General features: G+C 42.0%; 2 protein-coding genes across 5 annotated transcripts; one reads left to right on the forward strand and one right to left on the reverse strand.

The window, feature by feature from the left end:
- Positions 1 to 1,249: 1,249 nt before the first annotated feature.
- On the reverse strand, positions 1,250 to 5,420 carry LOC143525205 (putative methyltransferase YdaC). Its single transcript, XM_077018832.1, has 4 exons — positions 5,316 to 5,420; positions 4,937 to 5,040; positions 3,609 to 4,045; positions 1,250 to 2,961 (listed from the first exon to the last, which is right to left on the reverse strand). The coding sequence occupies exons 3-4, from the start codon at positions 4,042 to 4,044 to the stop codon at positions 2,768 to 2,770; spliced, it is 630 nt and encodes a 209-aa protein (XP_076874947.1). The 5' UTR covers position 4,045; positions 4,937 to 5,040; positions 5,316 to 5,420; the 3' UTR covers positions 1,250 to 2,767.
- Positions 5,421 to 5,474: 54 nt separating this feature from the next.
- On the forward strand, positions 5,475 to 10,147 carry etv7 (ETS variant transcription factor 7). 4 transcript variants are annotated; one of them, XR_013133590.1, is made up of 9 exons: positions 5,475 to 5,674; positions 6,137 to 6,254; positions 6,616 to 6,780; positions 6,920 to 7,045; positions 8,227 to 8,379; positions 8,835 to 9,005; positions 9,359 to 9,501; positions 9,595 to 9,690; positions 9,800 to 9,983. XR_013133590.1 is itself a non-coding variant. In XM_077018828.1 (9 exons), the coding sequence occupies exons 1-9, from the start codon at positions 5,639 to 5,641 to the stop codon at positions 9,981 to 9,983; spliced, it is 1,197 nt and encodes a 398-aa protein (XP_076874943.1). In that variant the 5' UTR covers positions 5,475 to 5,638; the 3' UTR covers positions 9,984 to 10,147. The 4 variants fall into 4 exon arrangements, 3 of the variants coding, with proteins under 3 accessions (XP_076874943.1, XP_076874944.1, XP_076874946.1); XM_077018828.1 differs by having other exon boundaries at positions 9,590 to 9,690; positions 9,800 to 10,147; XM_077018829.1 differs by having other exon boundaries at positions 8,230 to 8,379; positions 9,590 to 9,690; positions 9,800 to 10,147.
- Positions 10,148 to 21,711: the final 11,564 nt, after the last annotated feature.

Raw genomic sequence — 21,711 nt, forward strand, 5'->3', positions numbered from 1 at the left:
AGAGAGCTAGCTGATGTGATGGAGAGGAGAAAGATGGATATACTGTGTGTACAGGAGACCAAGTGGAAGGGGAGCAAGGCCAGGAGCATTGGTGGTGGCTTCAAACTCTTCTATCATGGTGTAGACAGGAAGAGAAATGGAGTAGGGGTAATCCTGAAGGATGAGTTTAGTGGAGGTAAAGAGAGTAAGTGACAGGGTGATCTGTGTAAAGTTAGAGATTGATGGGGTGATGATGAATGTCATCAGTGCTTATGCTCCTCAGGTAGGTTGTGATGTGGATGAGAAAGAAGAATTCTGGGGAGAGTTAGATTAAGTTGTTTTGCAGGTTCCTAAAGAAGAGAGAGTGGTTATTAGAGCAGATTTAAATGGACATGTTGGTGGAGGGAACAGTGGTGATGAGGAGGTGTTGATGAGATGGTTTGGACATGTACAGAGGAGGTAGGAGAGGTATATTGGTAGGAGGGTCTTGAGGATGGAATTTCCAGGCAAGAGGAGGAGAGGTAGACCTAAGAGGAGGTTTATGGATGCAGTGGTAGAGGATATGAGAGTGGCTGGTGTGTCAGTGGAGGACACTCAGGACAGGGCCAGATGGAGGAGTTTGATCCGCTGTGGTGACCCCTAAACGAGAATTGCCGAAAGAAGAAGAAGAAGAAGATGAAGATCAGTACATACCTTTTCCCGCTCTGGCGTCCTCACAGAGAGAAAGAGAGGTGGATTGACAACATCTTTTAACCTCCCACGGTGTCCCTGAGGACCAGCCCATATGTAGTTCATGACAGTCGGTATGCTCCATCCCACAATGACCTGCTCACATCAAACTATTAGGTTTGGAGAACATAATATACTGTACCCCAGTCACAACATCCTTGGACCCCCTAAGGCACCTAAATGAGGCGTGAGACACATCATTTTTGTGAAAGGCGATAAAGCGGGCACCAGTTAGCTAACTAGCTATATGGTTAACGCAGAAATCCCATCGTAGTGTCCCACTTTTTTGCTCTAGTTATTTCCAAAAATGAAAAGAAAATGTGATATATTGCACTTCTTTAAAAAAATATACAGACACTCACGGAAAGTCATTTAGATCCAGAGAATTCAGTTATGGCAAACTGGTACGATACCCACCCTTGATTTGAAAAAAAAAACCTCAAGACTGCTTATTGCTGTGCATACAGACACTTCAGTACACCCGAAAAATTCAGAGCCAGTATTTGACTCAGCAATCCGCAATTGTAAGAAAGTGACTTACAGAAGGAGGGGGGGGTTACATTTAATCAACGGCCTGAGCAGTATAAACAAGCAAGAAGACTTTGCAAGAATAATAATATTGATAATTGATTAATTATAATTGATAGTTGATGGGGAGGACGTTCGACAACACCATGAGTGTTTGTTCCATGTTGTTTCTTTATGTTGTTAGTTTAGGTTATTTAGTGTTTAGTTGGCGTTGACGTCGTAGTTATATTCCTATTAGTTTATTACATGCCAGTGTTACGTGTTCCGTGTTTGTGTGGAGTGATACCCTGCGTGCACTGGCATGTGAGCTGAGTCTGTTTTAATATAGACACACACAACTCTACCTGTCTTTCGCTGACGCCACAATATCACAAAAGTAAAAGCACCGAATGGTGATTATTTATTAACCTTTTTATAACACCATGGCCAGGTAAGCATGGAAACGCCTTTACACCGAACAGTAATTGTTTCTGTCTTTAGATATGGTAAATAAGGGCACTTGTATTTTCGGTTAGGTAGACTTGTAACTTCACATCTGGCTCCGTCCCCATGTGAATCATGTCTATGTTTAGTTGCGTTTTGTTATCATCTGTTTTTGGTAAGCCTATTGTACATCTGTTGCATTCAGCTGTTTGTTGTTGTTTGGTCTTTGAGTCCATGTATTAATACATCTTGTATTTTAGTCCAGAAACCTGGCTAATCTGGAAAAGATCTGTGTGGAAGCTAAAATCCCTGCTGCAGTGTGTGCAAACCTGGTGAAAAACTACAGGAAACGTTGGCCTCTCGAATTGCAAACATTAACATTGATTTCCACTGGTGTTCAAACACTTATTTGCAGCAGTAAAACAAATAAATTATAAAAAATCATACATTGTGATTTCTGGATTTTTTAAAGATTGTCTCTCACAGTGGACATGCGCCTAAGATCTCCATGATTTCTAAATGGGAGAACTTGTGTAACGTCGACTCCGCCCCAACTCATGCCTTGATGTTCCCTTAGTTTCGTTTTCATTTGAATCGCCGAAGTGTTCTTCTGCCACGCCCCTTGTTCCCTCCGCCCATTATTAGTCCTGATCAGCTGTTTTAGCTTTAACTTCATGATGTGTTTGGCTTATATTCCCGTGTGCCTGCCCAGTCGTTCCTTGTAAGTCAGTTTTGTATATTGTTTGTATATTCTGTGCCTTGTAACTCCGTGTGTGTGTGTGTGTGTGTGTGTGTGTGTGTGTGTGTGTGTGTGTGTGTGTGATGTAAAGACAATGCCTCGCCGTTCGTCTGCCCCCAGAGAATTCCCTACCACTCTAGAGGGATTTCAGTTTTCCCATTAACCCATGTTTCTCTTACAAGAAATAAATAACATAAAATGTTTGGCTTTAGTGAAGTCAGACAATTAACCAGAAATTCATGTTCTCACATAATGTTCACCCCCATTTGTTAAACTGGTTCAGTCAAAGAGGCATGTCAGTTTTAATTCTTATGCAAACCATAATCTCATCATAGACAGACATGCAGTGGAATACTGGTTTGTAGTCCTTCACTTTGAAGCAGTAGCAAAAATGGCTTGAAAGCTGCATCTGTCCGTTCTGTTCTGCATTCTGATGTGTCTGAACCCCGAGGACTGCAGTGCCTCCATATAGGTCTCGGGGTGCCAGTTCTCTCCAACTATTATTTTCTTCGATACAAATGATGCAATGGATTTTTGTCTAAGGGTCGTAACCATGAGCCCACCTGACAAAAATAAACAGTAATAAGTATTACTCCTTAAAATATAGCAAAACATCTACAATACAATTACAGATGCTGAGAATTTTGTCTGACAAGTGGGATACGAGATGTTTTTTTAAACAATTCAATACACATGATTACAAACATATTTTTTCATGAATGGAAATCGGAGCTGGGTCTGGAGCTGGTTTGGATATCCTTAACCGGACCCTGGATCCTGATCTCATCTCTGACCTAGTCATTCTGAACCTCACTCCCACCATGGTTCCTGACTGGGCTTTAGCTCCAGCATGCGTTCTTAACCAATTATCCCCCAGCTGCTTCTCGCTCAACTTTGGATGTTGTTGCTGACTGGGTCACAGCTCCTGTCTTAGCTTCCTACCCAGCTCTGGTGTCTGGTGTCCCAACATGCTTTCTGGGGCCAGACAAGACTCCAGCATCCATTCCCCACTATCCTGCTTTCAATTCAGCCCCCAGTCTCCCCCCCATTTCAGCGCTAGCACAAGGTTTGGTTTAGGGGTTCTCTGTGGTTATGCTGATTTGGGTGGGGCTGTCCCACATATGCACAAAAAATTACTTTTGCGATTACATATATACATGTAGATGTAAGCAAACAGTTTCAGCAGATACATTCCACACTAAATCTTTACCTGGTTTCATCACTCTGTGTATCTCTGAAGTTCCTGCTTTCAGGTCAGGCCAGAAGTAATAGGAGTTGCAGTGGAACACTTTATCCACACTGCTGTCTGCTATGGGCATCGCTGTCACGTTACTGTGATGCAGAATCACTTTTCCCTTGGTTATCTGCTCCTGCATCCTCTTCCTGGACATCCTGTGCATGTACTCAGAGTAGTCCACTCCGAGCAGTTTACCCTCAGGGCCCGTGAGGAGCTCGGCTGCAGATAGCAGACCCCATCCTGGCCCATGCCCCACTTCCAACACAACATCATTAGGCTGGATGTTGCATAGTTTCACCGTGGCCTCCTCTAGTGCCCGGTTGCGCCATTTGAAGAACTTGGTGGCCAGCCACCCAGATATGGACTGAGTCGGTTGAGCAAGTTGTTGGGCAATCTTGCTTCTTATCATTCTGTAGAAAAACATGAGGAAACGTAAATCACCTATGATACTGAGCATTAGAGATGGATGCTTTGTAAAGCAGTAATATGAATCAAGATGTTAGGGTTTGTGTGTTAGGAGTGTATTGGAGGATTGTGGACTAGTTTATTTTTTTAAGTTAATTCTGTGTTCCATTTGAAGAGGCAGATGATGAAGTTTTTGAAAGGAGGAAGCTGAAGTAAGAATGTAGGATCCAATGCATGATGCATTTGTGATTAATCACTAAATATTACTAATAATGATGATAAATAATGATGCCAGTGAAAGTCATTGAACGCGCCAGTAAGAACCTTGCACTATGCTCAGTAAATGTATTATTTGCTCTTTCAAACGCGACTGGACACACACCGTCACGTGTGTACACGAGCCATTATGACATACTGTGACCTTTGATCTCGAGTGTAAGGCGTCACTTTTAAAATAAAATAAAATAAAATATATAGGTAAATAAAAACCTATAAAGACGGTGCGCAAGGAAGAAGTGTGCAGCGTTAAATGTCTGAATACAGAATGTCCCTATACATTTTCAGAATACTGCCAAACGCTGTTGGAATGGAAGACCCTACATCTGATGTCTCAATTTAATCGTTAAATGTTTGAGTTGTGTGTGTGTATGCTCTGTTAGGGGTTGAAATTATTAGTGTGTCATTAGTTGTTGCTGTCTTCGGGTACTAAATAAAATGTACTAAAACAATTACATTGAATGAACACCAATCTTTTATGAGGTATTACTGGTCAAGAGACCTATCAAAAAGAATGAACCTGTGATCTAAGATTAAATAAAATTACAACATTTACGTTAAACTCTTTATACGGCAGCTGCCGTGGAGTACACAAAAAGAACAAATATGGAAGAACTCACTCTTTACTTCTTTCAAGTTCTGTCCAAACGCGATGTCATGCACATGGGAATGCCTGTCGGGCGCGAGTATGCGGGTTCACGTAAGGTCGCAATACGCGCACGCGCTAAAACGTTTCGGAATGGGAAAGAACACATAATCCGTTTTAGTCTGAAAGCTCTTTATGAACTTGGCTAAAACGTGGGAATATCTTGTGCACTCTGACATTATACCTAACAGTCATCACCATTAGTAGTGTAGTAGTGTTAGCAGTATAGTAGCAGTACTGGCGATGCACATTTGCTGTTATAATTTCACTTAATTATTTCGCTTTTTTGTCATTAGTTTTAAGTAGAATGTCGATGACTTTATGTTTGTTTATATTAGTTATATTAACCTTACGTTTTCTTTGTTTCTGCTATTATATTATAATGTGTGTTAACAACCAAAGCAAACAGCAGCACGGTCGTCTCGGTGGAAACCTGCAGCCTCTTTCCTTGACTTTTGAAAACAACACTTGCCTCGCCCCCGTGCGCGTGCAAATCCTCTCTTTCGTTTTCATTTCCCGGAAGGATTGTCGTTGTGTTCGTTACGCACTAAACTACGGTCAGTGTACACGGACTTTAATAAAAAAGTTGCATTCATAAATTCTGTTTGTTTCCTCCGAACACTCGTGAACTCTACAAATGTAATGAAATGTGCTATTCCATAATACGGGAACAAATATGACTAACGCCTCCACATCACAAAGCTTGATCAAGGTAAGTGCATATGGAGATAAACCAGATAATGTGTTACAGCCTATATGTCTTCTTTTACTTATGCAATGACCCATAACTATACCAAAATACAAAAAGAAATAAATAGTCAATAATACCTAATGTTTTTTTTTTATGGCAAGAAGTACTTCAAAATAAATACATGTTCTCACATTGTCCATTTCTTTCTTAGGCTTCAATATTTGGGTAAAATGATGTTATGAATAAGAAAGCAACCCACAAAAAGTAATTTTTTCGCATTAGTGCAAAATCAAAAGCAAAATTTGCACAGCACATTTCCATGTCATCATTTACTTTCACTTTTGACCTGTAGCTTAAACCATAAGAGGCAAAGCAGTTTGGGATTGCAAGCTGCAATTGCAAGTTCTTAATTCCTGAGGTGTGATAGACATAAAAATACTTTTCCAGAATGTTCCATGGTAGGGGTGTGTGTGTTTGGTGCAGGACCCCATGGACACCTCCCTGTCTGTGGCTGCAGCTGCTCTCGTGAACAGCCCGAGTGTTCTGGCTTCCACATGCCCCGACACATCAGACGATCTATGCAAGCTTCCTGGAAGACTACGTATGTCCTTCACCACATATATTTCACCTTTTGTTGTTCTGTTTGTTTAAATGACTTTATGCTGTTTAATTATAAATGTGCTTGCTTACACGGTCTTCATATTTTTCCTACTACTGTGTCATTGTGCACTGTTCCATTACTAGATTTATACTCAATGTCAGTTTTGTCATTTTATTTCTTATTTCCTGCCCAAACTGTACTGTAGTCCAGAAATTCATAACTAATGCACATTTACCATTAGTCTACCTAATATACTGTCAGCATTACACATTAAACAAAATAAGTAAGTTTGATGTGTGCCTGTTCTGCCATACTGAATGACTTAGTATTCATAAGCACTTTGCATGCTGTTTGTTGGTAGGAATAAACCCATCCCTGTGGGATAAGGAGGATGTAAATCTGTGGCTACGCTGGGCCCAGAGGGAGTACTCCTTACGCCGTGACGATCACAACAAGTTTGAGATGAATGGCAAAGCACTGTGCCTCCTCACCAAAGAGGACTTCCGTCTCCGCTGTCCCGGCGCCGGTCTGACATCCCGCTCGCAAACGTTTACATTTAGTCTTCACAAACGGGAATACATGTTAAAAGCTGTGAGCGCTATACGAACCCGACAGTAGGGGACAGTATTTAGTGGCTGTGCATTGATTTTAGCCTTGGTTTCCAGGCGATGTGCTGTATGAGCTCCTGCAGCATGTAAAACAGCAGAGACGAGTTCTGGTCTGCAGTTCCAGTGGTGCTGAACATCCCATCGGCCCCACGCAAGGCCTGATCGGACCTCTCCCTTCTGCAGGTGATGTGATGCTTCACAGTCCCCACTGTGATCAACAGATAGACTGGACCCATAGTCAGAGTCTGATCAGACTGAATGCGGCGTTAGAGTCAGCGATGTAGGGAGTGTGTTGTCGATGTGCCCACATGTGTTTCGAGTGTTTTGTTTCTACGTGCTGCTGCAAGCACACAGAACAGACCAAGACTTCTGTGAAAGAAAAAAGCATTTGGAGCTGAGTGTGTTTCAGCTTTGTGTGTTTGACCATCCGCAAACAATACATGTGACAAGAAGTAGGGGATAAACAAAACACATATAAACCTCATGCCATTTCACAGGATACCAAAGCTACAGAGGTGCGGACATGATTTACTCATTAGTTTATTTGAAATATAAATGGAATCAGTCTTACTCAGCTTGTTCACACTTCATCTAGTTCGTAGAGACTTTATGAAACTTCCTGGTTGTACAAGCGCCAGAATGCAAAGCCAGCATATGACAGTGGCGCTAACTCACACTAATCTGAAGAGGTGTTGAGCTCACTACTGCCTCTACAGGCAGGAAGTTCACTTCATTTGTAAATTTTCCTTCTATAGTGCATTTAACAACAATGCAGTCGACAATGCAGACTGAAATTCTTGTTTAAATTGTTTTATGCACTTTTCTTTTCAATAACATTTTTCCTCATGATGTTATTTCTCAAAGTTACACTTACATACTCCTGCACATTGAATGATTCTCTTGTTCAGTTTGGGATTGGTGGTGTCGCCAAAAGGTTCCTTATTCTGGGTAAAAAGGAGAAAACAGTCGTTACTTCTCAGAGATAGGTGCTTCCTGTTTGACTCGTGTTATGTATTTTCTGACATAAACCAGGACCTCGCTAAATACTGTCCGGTCCTTGCAGAATACCGTGCTGTATTTGGATCAAACGTCTCTCCCGCTGCTCATGCGGAGTGAGCGTGGTGCAGCTGCTTGTGAAGGCATCTTTAATTTCCCACTCGTGGGATCAATAAAGTTATTCTATTCTATTCTATCCTGTCAGAAAAAAAACATGACAGCTTTCTCCTAGTCGTGGGCCAGTTCCTCAGATCTCACAGAAAAGCCACATGAATGCCATAAAAATAAAATAGACATTGTTAAATAATTCAAAAGATGCATTTATTAGCATCTGCTAATTTATCTCCTTCTCTCCAATCTCATCACAGCAGGTCCCTGCATTTCCACTAACAGATCTGTGCCTGTTTGCTCAGTGAATCCAAACACCCAAACATCAGTCTCACCAAATAGAGATCAGAAGCCAGAAATGAGACAGCACTGTCTCGTTCAGCCATACAGCCTCTGTCCACAAACACGCTCAGGTCTGGAGTCACAGCAGCCTATAAGAACGCAATAATTCTCCTACTGCTACGTAGTTTTGGCCATTATATATCAGTGAGCAATTTGACTGTAACAGTGTGTAATTACATTCTTCCAGAACATGTAATAAAAAATGTATGTTTTATGCACAAATATAATGTACATGTATGGTTTATGCACTAAAATAAGATCTTAATTTAACCACAATAAATTGTTTATGTTAATGAACTGTTTATGTTAATGTAATTTAAGCGCAATTAACTGTTCAGATTCCAGTGCTCCAGAATGTCAGCACATCTCCTCTTGAAGCTACTATTAGATTCTTCTTTAGCCATTAATGATTAATCTTCAGATTAATTATCAATCTTCAGATGATCAATCTTCAGACGTTCTCTCTTACACATGGTTTATCAGTCAGTTCATGGAGGTCAAACGGTCATTTCTCTGCATTATTCAGATACTGCACGTGCTTCTGAAGAAGTCAGTTCAGAAGTTTTGGCCAGCATCCCCATGCTGCCCAGCCAGCCCTTCGTGGTCTGCTGTAAAGACGAACCCCTCAACCTGTCCAGCAGATCAGAGGCAATCAAGTGTCCCACACAAACCACAGTAGCCAATGGGAAGATACCAGGTACAGCAGTGAGCATGCTCAGAATACCTTACAGATTGGACCAGACAGACATGAACACAGACCAGTCTGACTTCTGCTTCTTTCCTCATTCTCATAGTGCAATATTAAATTATTATCATTATTATTAATAATAATAGAATAGGTGAATTGCCATTTTTTGTAATGGTGCTCACTTGTTAAATGTTATAATGTATTTGATAAATTAAATAAAAAATTTTTTTTATAAGTTGTTTGTATCTAAACAGTTTACTTTTATTGAAGTTTGTTTAGCACCGCATGCTACCTACAATGTTGCAATAAATAAAATTGGAAAAAGATTTAATTTTTTTTTATGGACTTTGCCTTCTCCCCAGACTGCAGACTACTATGGGATTATGTTTACCACCTGCTGTTGGACCCACGGTATGAAGCGTATATCCGCTGGGAAGACCCAGATGCCATGGTCTTCAGAGTTGTAGACCCAAATGGACTGGCTCGCCTCTGGGGAAACCATAAGGTAGTTGGGGGGGGGGGGGGGAGTAAATTGAATCTACCTGAATCTACTGATTTGTCCATTATTCATATAATATCTCTATGTGACTCAGAACAGGGCCAATATGACCTATGAGAAGATGTCACGAGCCCTGCGCCATTATTACAAACTCAACATCATCAAAAAGGAGATGGGACAGAGACTTCTCTTCAGGTGCTCCACAGGGCTATGAGGTTTTGTGGATTTTATTTGTGCTTTAAGTACTCGATTCAATTCACCAAACTTTCCCCTTTCTCCCTCTCTTTCTCTTTCTCTACTTTAGGTTTCTAAAGACCCCAGAAGAGATTATTCAGGGGAGGTCTGATCGATCGGAGCCCCCTGAGTCTCCGAATAGTCCCACGTCCCTTGCATTTAAAGAGGAAATTCTTGAAGTGTCACCCACCTCAAGTCCTGACCCATCCAGCCCGGAATCTCACCACAGCCTCAGTGTGTCACCATCACCCTAACCCCCCCCCACCAAATACCCTAATCATACTCTAATTCCTACCACTGCTATTACCGTGATATCCACACCCACTATCCTTATCTTTACTGATCTTGCCCTGATCTCATCCCAGATTTTTTTTCAGCCCCACCTAATATCCATTCTCATTCAAATGCTCTAATCTGCACACCCCCCCCCCCCCCCCCACACACACACACCCTTAATCTCCAATTCTTAATTCCCTGATCTCTGCAGAACCATGTCCGTCTGTCATCTACATATCTTAAACTTTAAACACTTGTCTCTGTGCAATTTTCTATGTCCAAAGCTTCAGATCAACTGTGAACAGGGATGGATTTGCATCCTATTACATTCTAAGTAAGAATAAAAGAGTAGTAGCTTTAATCTTTCATTATCAGTTTACCATTTTCTTGCAGCTATTGTTATGAAACAGACAGAGGCGTAGCGCAAAATTTTGGGGCCCCACCGCAAGGAGGCAATGAGGAGGCCCGTGCGTGAGCTAAAATCTCGCGAGCGACCGTAGCGCGCGACCCTGCGCGAGCGGTGTAGGCGTTTATACTTTCGCGAGCGTCGCGAGCGTCACTGCAGTGTAAATATGGCTTTGCAGCAGGGTTGCCAACTCTCACGCATTGAGCGTGAGACACACGCATTTGACCGTTTTCACACGCTCTCACGCCACACTTCCGATATCTCACGCCGAAAAAAAATATCCAGTTTATTTACCTCAGATCCACATATATGATTCAATACGTTACTAGTTCGCTAGCTCTGGCGCCATCCACCGGCGATATAACACTGAATCTGTGTCCATTTTACGTTCGCCACCCCCCGCTCAACAACTTTCGTTCGCCACCCCCCCCCCCCCCCCACCCGCTCAACAAAATACACTCGCCACCGGCTCCAGGTTAAAATCTCACTCCAAGCGAACGTCAAAAGTTGGCAACCCTGTTGCAGTGTTGTCCGAAACGATACGTTAACAAATACGAGCCTCTAGTAATTCCAGGACGAAACATGAGAGAACGTGAAGACGTTAAGATTGGGCGTTTTGAAAATAAACAACCATTAAATAATGTGATAAAAAGCGAATAATTTCGAGTATATGTATAAATATTTAACTAAGTTTAACGTGCTGGGAAATATTGAAATGGACCTTGAAAGTGATGTACAAATGCTTTAATACCACCTTGTAAAGGTGTATGAACCCTGCAAACATGACTTTGTTCATCGCGCTGAAGCGCGGCGCGCGCGCGAAGTTACAAAATTCGAGAGGTGCACGACCTCGCAAATCGACAGCGCGCGAGGCCCTCGCGCACGGGCGGAGCCACAGCGATTACGTCATTTTCGCCGCGCAGACCCTCAAGTATAAACCAGGCTTAACATCACCCAGGAGGATGACTAAACAACAAACTCGTCCTAAGGCGGGGCCCACCTGTGTTCGGGGCCCCCCCGCAGTGCGTGCCTTGCGTGCCCCTCCCCTACGCCAGTGGAAACAGACATGCTTTCCTATTGGAATGACAGCAATTGTTAATGTATGTTGAATTTAGTGTAGTTAGTTACTGAAGTCTTAATTAGAGCTGTGGCTGATATGACTTTATGGAAATGGTTCATTTTCTCATACTTTTCATACTGTGTAAAATAGATTTGATTTCATTTGATTTTCATTCATTTTCAAATGAATTCTATGAACATATGGGAGTTTTTCAATGTTATAATTGAGCACTTCAAGCCTTGTCTGATTATTATTATTTACATGTTTTTTTCTTCTAATCATAATGTGTATGATAATTTCAATATAAGAAATCAGTGTATGATATATTTTTGATAATTTATTCATGTTGGGTAGTACTAAAAAAAAAATAAAGGTTTTTGACAAAATGTGTTTGTAACGTTTCAGGGGCAGGGGTGACGCACATGCAGATATTCAAATGTTTTAATAAAGAACAGGAAACACAGAGCAATGGGGGCTAACGAGAGATAAGGAGGTAGAAGGAAAACATACACTAGACCAAACGACTAACAAAACCATAAGGTAACCGAGCCAACATGAGCTGGGTAGAAAACTATAAAAACACTAAACTGAAACTGAGAGAGCAAACAATACAAAACTAAGTCAGGACAAACCTTGTGGAGCTGGGAGGTTGGGTAACGAGGAAAACTATGACGGTAGACAAAAACTAGGAGGGAGGTAGACAACCAGGACATGAACACAAAAGCACACAAAACCCATGAGAAGGCAAACAGGGAGGACTAACAAACCACACCAACTAACTAGATTGACAATGAGAAGTTAAACTGCAAAAGACCACTACAGACTGGGGACATACACAAAGAAAACACAAGCTGTGAACACGGGAAAAACAAACAAGCGAAGGATAAGAACGAAACAGAGAGGGAGTACAAAGACACTAACAAACAGATCATGAAGCAGGGCAGAGGAGAAGCGAGGGACTTACACACGAGGAATGACCGACAAGGGAGAACAACACTAGGGGGTTTTTATACACAGAGACAAGACGGTGAAACAAGATTCAGGTGTGCGAGACTAACGACGAGGGCGTGACAGACAGACGGAGGGACGAATGGGAGTGGGAGCTAGGCGGGACCAGGGAGGAGGGAGGGGCTGGACGTGACAGTGTTATTGTGATATGTAGGCTATACACCAGGGCTGCCCATTACTTCGATCGCAATCGACCGGTCGATCGTGAAGGAAGTGTGGGTAGATCGCATGACATTAAAACGTAGTGGATGAATGACAGGCTATCGTCCATCTGCACTGACGGTTGTATTTTGATTGACATACATGGTAACCAATCTGACGTCTAGGGTTTGACACTCGCGCACCCCCCGGTCAACGATCAACAACCCTTTGCATCCCCACCCCACCCCCACGCTGTCCGGGGTCTCCCTCTCCCGCCTGCGGGGGAGGGCATGCAGGGGTCACTGGGAAGTGCGTCCCTGGGACTCCACTGCTCCTGGGGGGGCCGTGGGTGGGTGGGATTCCCGGGTCTTTCTCTGCCTGCCTCTGGCCTCTGGGGGAATGTTGTTGCAGCTTTCTACCCTTGCTGGTAAGTACATTCCGTACATTTATCCTATGTTACACTTTTATGTTGCACATAAACACACACTCACACATACACATACATAAGAGTCATTTGTGCTATATGTATTGGGTACACTTTCTGCTCTTCTTTGCAGTGGTCATTTGAGCTGGTTGCTTTTTTTTTCTCCCTGCCCTTCTGTCTTTTCCCTTTTTATTCTTTCTCTCCCCCTCTTTTCTTGGTCCACCTAACTCCAATAATTATCACTTTGCATATTGTCATCACTATATTAGGGGGGTGGACGTGGGCCATAAAAAAAAAAAGAAAAAAAGAAACCAGTCTGAGATGTTTCGTGCTTTATGACATGACGTGTTATCCCACTGGAAGTAGCCATCAGAAGATGGGTACACTGTGGTCATAAAGGGGTGGACATGGACAGCAACAATACTCAGGTAGGCTGTGGCGTTGACATGATGCTCATTTGGTACTAATGGGTGTGTGCCAGGAAAATGTCCCCCACACCATTGTACCACCACCACCAGCCTGAACTGTTGATACAAGGCAGGATGGATCCATGCTTTCATGTTGTTGATGCCAAATTCTGACCCTACCATCTGAATGTCGCAGCAGAAATTGAGACTTATCAGCAACGTTTTTCCAATCTTCTATTGTCCAATTTTGGTGAGCCTGTGTGAATTTAGCCCCAGTTACCAGCCGTCTGGCACCAACAGCCATGTTACCTTTCTTCCCCATTCTGATGCTCGGTATGTACAGCATGCTAAGGATACAAGAACAGCTGTTATGTTTATGTATGTGGTGTCCCACAGTTAAAGTGATGAAGGAGTGTAGAACTTTAGTGCTGCTGGTGGATGTGTGTGGAGTTTCTGTAGTCATCTACAGTCTTATGTTCTGCAGCAATTGCTCTGCCTTACCTGAAACAACTTGCAGAACACGCAGAAACACCCACACTCTTTTCCTACATGCCTGGATTAGTGGCACGGCGAAGAATTCGGAAAACAAAGGAAAGATGAACAGGGTTGAGATACCCTTGAAAGGAACAGACTATTTTCTGTACATTGATTTTATATGACATGTTTTTATATCACGTAAAAAGTGTAGAAGGGACAGAGTCTTCATGAAGTCCTGACACAATGAACTAAGGAGTCTTCATGAAGTCCTGACCCAATGAACTCAGGAGTCTTCATGAAGTCCTGACCCAATGAATTCAGGAGACTTGGGCTGTGACACGGATTTCTGTAAATCTCCTTTATCTATTAAATATATTAGATAGTAAAATTCAGTTGACTTTCAAGCAAATTGTATCATGTTTGACATTTCAGGATTACAACTTAATATACTGAAGACAAAAAGTGGAAGGAGAGTAGTCTGAATTGAGTTCTGGAGCTGAACTCCAGCTCACACATTGAACTCTGCTGCCAGCCATGAGCATTTCCAAGCCAGTGAGGTCACATCCGTCATCTGACTTCTCTTATGAGAACACCACACTCAGCTCACATTTTCTGTGTGCTCACTCACCTGAACCAGGGGATGCCCTGCAAGGGCAGTGATTGGCTCCTGTCTCAGACCTTCCCCAAGGTAGGAGGTAGAGTGATTGACACTCAGCTGGTGACCTCTACAGTGAGCTTCCTCCCACTGATTTACACATGTTTGACTAGAAGCTTAAATGTCCAGACACCAGACCTGTTACATACAATTATGGTTATTTTAATCACCAGTGAGGCTAGTGAGTTTTAGAAATTATTTGGTAGTCTCACACTCCATAAAACAAAAATGACGGCCACATTTTGTGATATTGTCGAGAACCAAATGAAAACCTTTGAGATGTGTGTAAGTGGGTGTGGCATATGGTAATGAGATTACATTGGAGGGGTGGAGCTGAAGTTACATCAACGATATACACTGAAGTTTGAATACTTCAGAAACACCTGCCACTTCTTTTATTTCTAAAAAACACTCTAAATATTTTCTTTTAAAGCATTTCAGATTGTTCTTTGTTTGCAGAAACCGGTAGTATGTCGGCTTTTGCAAATTACCTTAGTTTGTAGATTCATCTTGTTTTGCACTTACAAAATCGTCTACAGTATACTGTGCATAGTGCACTGACTAAACTATATAGTTTATAGTATACTGATTATAGTATGCTGTCTGTAGTATCCTTTTTATAGTATATTGTATATACTATATGGTCTATAGTACTGCCTATAGTACACTAACTATAGTATATTGTCTATAGCTTACTGTCTGTTGAGACTTGTAGAGTTATTTTGCAACTTGACTTGTGTCAGTGGTCCGCACCAACGATAATTCGAAAGCGGGGACCGGGGGGGGGAGACGGACGAACGGATGGACGAAAGTCACTTAGGTGGGGGGGGGGGGGGGGGGTAGGTGCCGACGACAATTGCGATGACATCTCACTCAAGCGAACCGAAACACAAACGCCTAACGTTAGTTAGTCTGACTAATCTGACTAGTCTGACTTAATATACTAATCAATTGCCTCAATTGTGTTAAATATTGAGATGACATCTGGTGACTTGACTAGGACTTGAAGTTTAAGACTTGGGACTTGACTCGAGACTCGCTTGTATTGACTTGGGACTTGACTCGAGACTTGATTGTATTGACTTGGGACTTACTTGTTATTTGCAACTTAGTAACCTGTTCATATGTCTGGTACTGACGCATCAAGTTCCAAGACTCTGAAGAACAAAAGCTAATGACATCTACCAGGGGGATAAAGTGGGGTCGTAACTGTATCTTTCAGCTGGGCAGTGATTCCAGTCCCTTGATTTATTTAAGACCTAATACTTCTGGAGTCGGATAAGTAGGTGAATTTGTGGCTGAGTAAGAACACTCTAGTGTCAGATGAGATTTGTGAATTGATTTCAAAACAAGTCACATTTAAGTGCTTGATGCAATGACAGATGATACATTAATATATTTAGAGTACATCGTCTAAATCAGCAATAACAGACAGTGGGGACACATGCAGCGTCCCAGTGTGTGTTCTCTAAGGGAGAAACTAAAGTGGAAGGAGAGTAGTCTGAATTGGGTTCTGGAGCTGAACTCCAGCTCACACATTGAACTCTGCTGCCAGCCATGAGCATTTCCAAGCCAGTGAGGTCACATCCGTCATCTGACTTCTCTTATGAAAGCACCAAACTCAGCTCACATTTTCTGTGTGCTCACTCACCTGAACCAGGTGATGCCCTGCAAGGGCAGTGATTGGCTCCTGTCTCAGACCTTCCCCAAGGTAGGAGGTAGAGTGATTGACACTCAGCTGGTGACCTCTACAGTGAGCTTCCTCCCACTGGTTTACACATGTTTGACTAGAAGCTTAAATGTCCAGACACCAGACGTGTTACATACAATTATGGTTATTTTAATCACCAGTGAGGCTAGTGAGTTTTAGAAATTATTTGGTAGTCTCACACTCCATAAAACAAAAATGACGGCCACATTTTGTGATATTGTCGAGAACCAAATGAAAACCTTTGAGATGTGTGTAAGTGGGTGTGGCATATGGTAATGAGATTACATTGGAGGGGTGGAGCTGAAGTTACATCAACGATATACACTGAAGTTTGAATACTTCAGAAACACCTGCCACTTCTTTTATTTCTAAAAAACACTCTAAATATTTTCTTTTAAAGCATTTCAGATTGTTCTTTGTTTGCAGAAACCGGTAGTATGTCGGCTTTTGCAAATTACCTTAGTTTGTAGATTCATCTTGTTTTGCACTTACAAAATCGTCTACAGTATACTGTGCATAGTGCACTGACTAAACTATATAGTTTATAGTATACTGATTATAGTATGCTGTCTGTAGTATCCTTTTTATAGTATATTGTATATACTATATGGTCTATAGTACTGCCTATAGTACACTAACTATAGTATATTGTCTATAGCTTACTGTCTGTTGAGACTTGTAGAGTTATTTTGCAACTTGACTTGTGTCAGCGGTCCGCACCAACAATAATTCGAAAGCGGGGACCGGGGGGGGAGACGGACGAACGGACGGACGAAAGTCACTTAGGTGGAGGGGGGGTGCGATAGGTGCCGACGACAATTGCGACGACATCTCACTCAAGCGAACCGAAACACTCAAACGCCGAACTTTAATTAGTCTGACTAATCTGACTAGTCTGACTTAATATACTAATCAACTGCCTCAATTGTGTTAAATATTGAGATGACATCTGGTGACTTGACTAGGACTTGAAGTTTAAGACTTGGGACTTGACTCGAGACTCGCTTGTATTGACTTGGGACTTGACTCGAGACTTGATTGTATTGACTTGGGACTTACTTGTTATTTGCAACTTAGTAACCTGTTCATATGTCTGGTACTGACGCATCAAGTTCCAAGACTCTGAAGCACAAAAGCTAATGACATCTACCAGGGGGATAAAGTGGGGTCGTAACTGTATCTTTCAGCTGGGCAGTGATTCCAGTCCCTTGATTTATTTAAGACCTAATACTTCTGGAGTCGGATAAGTAGGTGAATTTGTGGCTGAGTAAGAACACTCTAGTGTCAGATGAGATTTGTGAATTGATTTCAAAACAAGTCACATTTAAGTGCTTGATGCAATGACAGATGATACATTAATATATTTAGAGTACATCGTCTAAATCAGCAATAACAGACAGTGGGGACACATGCAGCGTCCCAGTGTGTGTTCTCTAAGGGAGAAACTAAAGTGGAAGGAGAGTAGTCTGAATTGGGTTCTGGAGCTGAACTCCAGCTCACACATTGAACTCTGCTGCCAGCCATGAGCATTTCCAAGCCAGTGAGGTCACATCCGTCATCTGACTTCTCTTATGAAAGCACCAAACTCAGCTCACATTTTCTGAACCAGGTGATGCCCTGCAAGGGCAGTGATTGGCTCCTGTCTCAGACCTTCCCCAAGGTAGGAGGTAGAGTGATTGACACTCAGCTGGTGACCTCTACAGTGAGCTTCCTCCCACTGGTTTACACATGTTTGACTAGAAGCTTAAATGTCCAGACACCAGACGTGTTACATACAATTATGGTTATTTTAATCACCAGTGAGGCTAGTGAGTTTTAGAAATTATTTGGTAGTCTCACACTCCATAAAACAAAAATGACGGCCACATTTTGTGATATTGTCGAGAACCAAATGAAAACCTTTGAGATGTGTGTAAGTGGGTGTGGCATATGGTAATGAGATTACATTGGAGGGGTGGAGCTGAAGTTACATCAACGATATACACTGAAGTTTGAATACTTCAGAAACACCTGCCACTTCTTTTATTTGTAAAAAACACTCTAAATATTTTCTTTTAAAGCATTTCAGATTGTTCTTTGTTTGCAGAAACCGGTAGTATGTCGGCTTTTGCAAATTACCTTAGTTTGTAGATTCATCTTGTTTTGCACTTACAAAATCGTCTACAGTATACTGTGCATAGTGCACTGACTAAACTATATAGTTTATAGTATACTGATTATAGTATGCTGTCTGTAGTATCCTTTTTATAGTATATTGTATATACTATATGGTCTATAGTACTGCCTATAGTACACTAACTATAGTATATTGTCTATAGCTCACTGTCTGTTGAGACTTGTAGAGTTATTTTGCAACTTGACTTGTGTCAGCGGTCCGCACCAACGATAATTCGAAAGCGGGACCGGGGGGGGCGGGGGGGGGAGACGGACGAACGGACGGACGATAGTCACTTAGGTGGGGGGGGGGGGGGGTGCCGACGACAACTGCGATGACATCTCACTCAAGCGAAACGAAACACTCAAACGCCTAACGTTAGTTAGTCTGACTAATCTGACTAGTCTGACTTAATATACTAATCAACTGCATCAATTGTGTTAAATATTGAAATTACATCTGGTGACTTGACTAGGACTTGAAGTTTAAGACTTGGGACTTGACTCGAGACTCGCTTGTATTGACTTGGGACTTGACTCGAGACTTGATTGTATTGACTTGGGACTTACTTGTTATTTGCAACTTAGTAACCTGTTCACATGTCTGGTACTGACGCATCAAGTTCCAAGACTCTGAAGAACAAAAGCTAATGACATCTACCAGGGGGATAAAGTGGGGTCGTAACTGTATCTTTCAGCTGGGCAGTGATTATAGTCCCTTGATTTATTTAAGACCTAATACTTCTGGAGTCGGATAAGTAGGTGAATTTGTGGCTGAGTAAGAACACTCTAGTGTCAGATGAGATTTGTGAATTGATTTCAAAACAAGTCACATTTAAGTGCTTGATGCAATGACAGATGATACATTAATATATTTAGAGTACATCGTCTAAATCAGCAATAACAGACAGTGGGGACACATGCAGCGTCCCAGTGTGTGTTCTCTAAGGGAGAAACTAAAGTGGAAGGAGAGTAGTCTGAATTAGGTTCTGGAGCTGAACTCCAGCTCACACATTGAACTCTGCTGCCAGCCATGAGCATTTCCAAGCCAGTGAGGTCACATCCGTCATCGGACTTCTCTTATGAAAGGACCAAACTCAGCTCACATTTTCTGTGTGCTCACTCACCTGAACCAGGTGATGCCCTGCAAGGGCAGTGATTGGCTCCTGTCTCAGACCTTCCCCAAGGTAGAGTGATTGACACTCAGCTGGTGACCTCTACAGTGAGCTTCCTCCCACTGGTTTACACATGTTTGACTAGAAGCTTAAATGTCCAGACACCAGACGTGTTACATACAATTATGGTTATTTTAATCACCAGTGAGGCTAGTGAGTTTTAGAAATTATTTGGTAGTCTCACACTCCATAAAACAAAAATGACGGCCACATTTTGTGATATTGTCGAGAACCAAATGAAAACCTTTGAGATGTGTGTAAGTGGGTGTGGCATATGGTAATGAGATTACATTGGAGGGGTGGAGCTGAAGTTACATCAACGATATACACTGAAGTTTGAATACTTCAGAAACACCTGCCACTTCTTTTATTTCTAAAAAACACTCTAAATATTTTCTTTTAAAGCATTTCAGATTGTTCTTTGTTTGCAGAAACCGGTAGTATGTCGGCTTTTGCAAATTACCTTAGTTTGTAGATTCATCTTGTTTTGCACTTACAAAATCGTCTACAGTATACTGTGCATAGTGCACTGACTAAACTATATAGTTTATAGTATACTGATTATAGTATGCTGTCTGTAGTATCCTTTTTATAGTATATTGTATATACTATATGGTCTATAGTACTGCCTATAGTACACTAACTATAGTATATTGTCTATAGCTTACTGTCTGTTGAGACTTGTAGAGTTATTTTGCAACTTGACTTGTGTCAGCGGTCCGCACCAACAATAATTCGAAAGCGGGGACCGGGGGGGGAGACGGACGAACGGACGGACGAAAGTCACTTAGGTGGAGGGGGGGTGCGATAGGTGCCGACGACAATTGCGACGACATCTCACTCAAGCGAACCGAAACACTCAAACGCCGAACTTTAATTAGTCTGACTAATCTGACTAGTCTGACTTAATATACTAATCAACTGCCTCAATTGTGTTAAATATTGAGATGACATCTGGTGACTTGACTAGGACTTGAAGTTTAAGACTTGGGACTTGACTCGAGACTCGCTTGTATTGACTTGGGACTTGACTCGAGACTTGATTGTATTGACTTGGGACTTACTTGTTATTTGCAACTTAGTAACCTGTTCATATGTCTGGTACTGACGCATCAAGTTCCAAGACTCTGAAGAACAAAAGCTAATGACATCTACCAGGGGGATAAAGTGGGGTCGTAACTGTATCTTTCAGCTGGGCAGTGATTCCAGTCCCTTGATTTATTTAAGACCTAATACTTCTGGAGTCGGATAAGTAGGTGAATTTGTGGCTGAGTAAGAACACTCTAGTGTCAGATGAGATTTGTGAATTGATTTCAAAACAAGTCACATTTAGGTGCTTGATGCAATGACAGATGATACATTAATATATTTAGAGTACATCGTCTAAATCAGCAATAACAGACAGTGGGGACACATGCAGCGTCCCAGTGTGTGTTCTCTAAGGGAGAAACTAAAGTGGAAGGAGAGTAGTCTGAATTAGGTTCTGGAGCTGAACTCCAGCTCACACATTGAACTCTGCTGCCAGCCATGAGCATTTCCAAGCCAGTGAGGTCACATCCGTCATCGGACTTCTCTTATGAAAGGACCAAACTCAGCTCACATTTTCTGTGTGCTCACTCACCTGAACCAGGTGATGCCCTGCAAGGGCAGTGATTGGCTCCTGTCTCAGACCTTCCCCAAGGTAGGAGGTAGAGTGATTGACACTCAGCTGGTGACCTCTACAGTGAGCTTCCTCCCACTGGTTTACACATGTTTGACTAGAAGCTTAAATGTCCAGACACCAGACGTGTTACATACAATTATGGTTATTTTAATCACCAGTGAGGCTAGTGAGTTTTAGAAATTATTTGGTAGTCTCACACTCCATAAAACAAAAATGACGGCCACATTTTGTGATATTGTCGAGAACCAAATGAAAACCTTTGAGATGTGTGTAAGTGGGTGTGGCATATGGTAATGAGATTACATTGGAGGGGTGGAGCTGAAGTTACATCAACGATATACACTGAAGTTTGAATACTTCAGAAACACCTGCCACTTCTTTTATTTGTAAAAAACACTCTAAATATTTTCTTTTAAAGCATTTCA

Source organism: Brachyhypopomus gauderio, chromosome 10, assembly GCF_052324685.1.
Source record: "Brachyhypopomus gauderio isolate BG-103 chromosome 10, BGAUD_0.2, whole genome shotgun sequence".
NCBI lineage: Eukaryota > Metazoa > Chordata > Actinopteri > Gymnotiformes > Hypopomidae > Brachyhypopomus > Brachyhypopomus gauderio.

Coding starts and splice junctions, on each gene's coding strand:
- LOC143525205 (XM_077018832.1), bottom strand. CDS start 4,044: ATGATAAGAAGCAAGATTGCCCAACAACTTGCTCAACCGACTCAGTCC. Junction 2,962..3,608: donor ACACAGAGTGATGAAACCAG/GTAAAGATTTAG, acceptor TATTTTTGTCAG/GTGGGCTCATGGTTACGACC.
- etv7 (XM_077018828.1), top strand. CDS start 5,639: ATGACTAACGCCTCCACATCACAAAGCTTGATCAAG. Junction 7,046..8,226: donor CGGACCTCTCCCTTCTGCAG/GTGATGTGATGC, acceptor ATCTCATCACAG/CAGGTCCCTGCATTTCCACT. Junction 8,380..8,834: donor CTGTCCACAAACACGCTCAG/GTCTGGAGTCAC, acceptor TGCATTATTCAG/ATACTGCACGTGCTTCTGAA.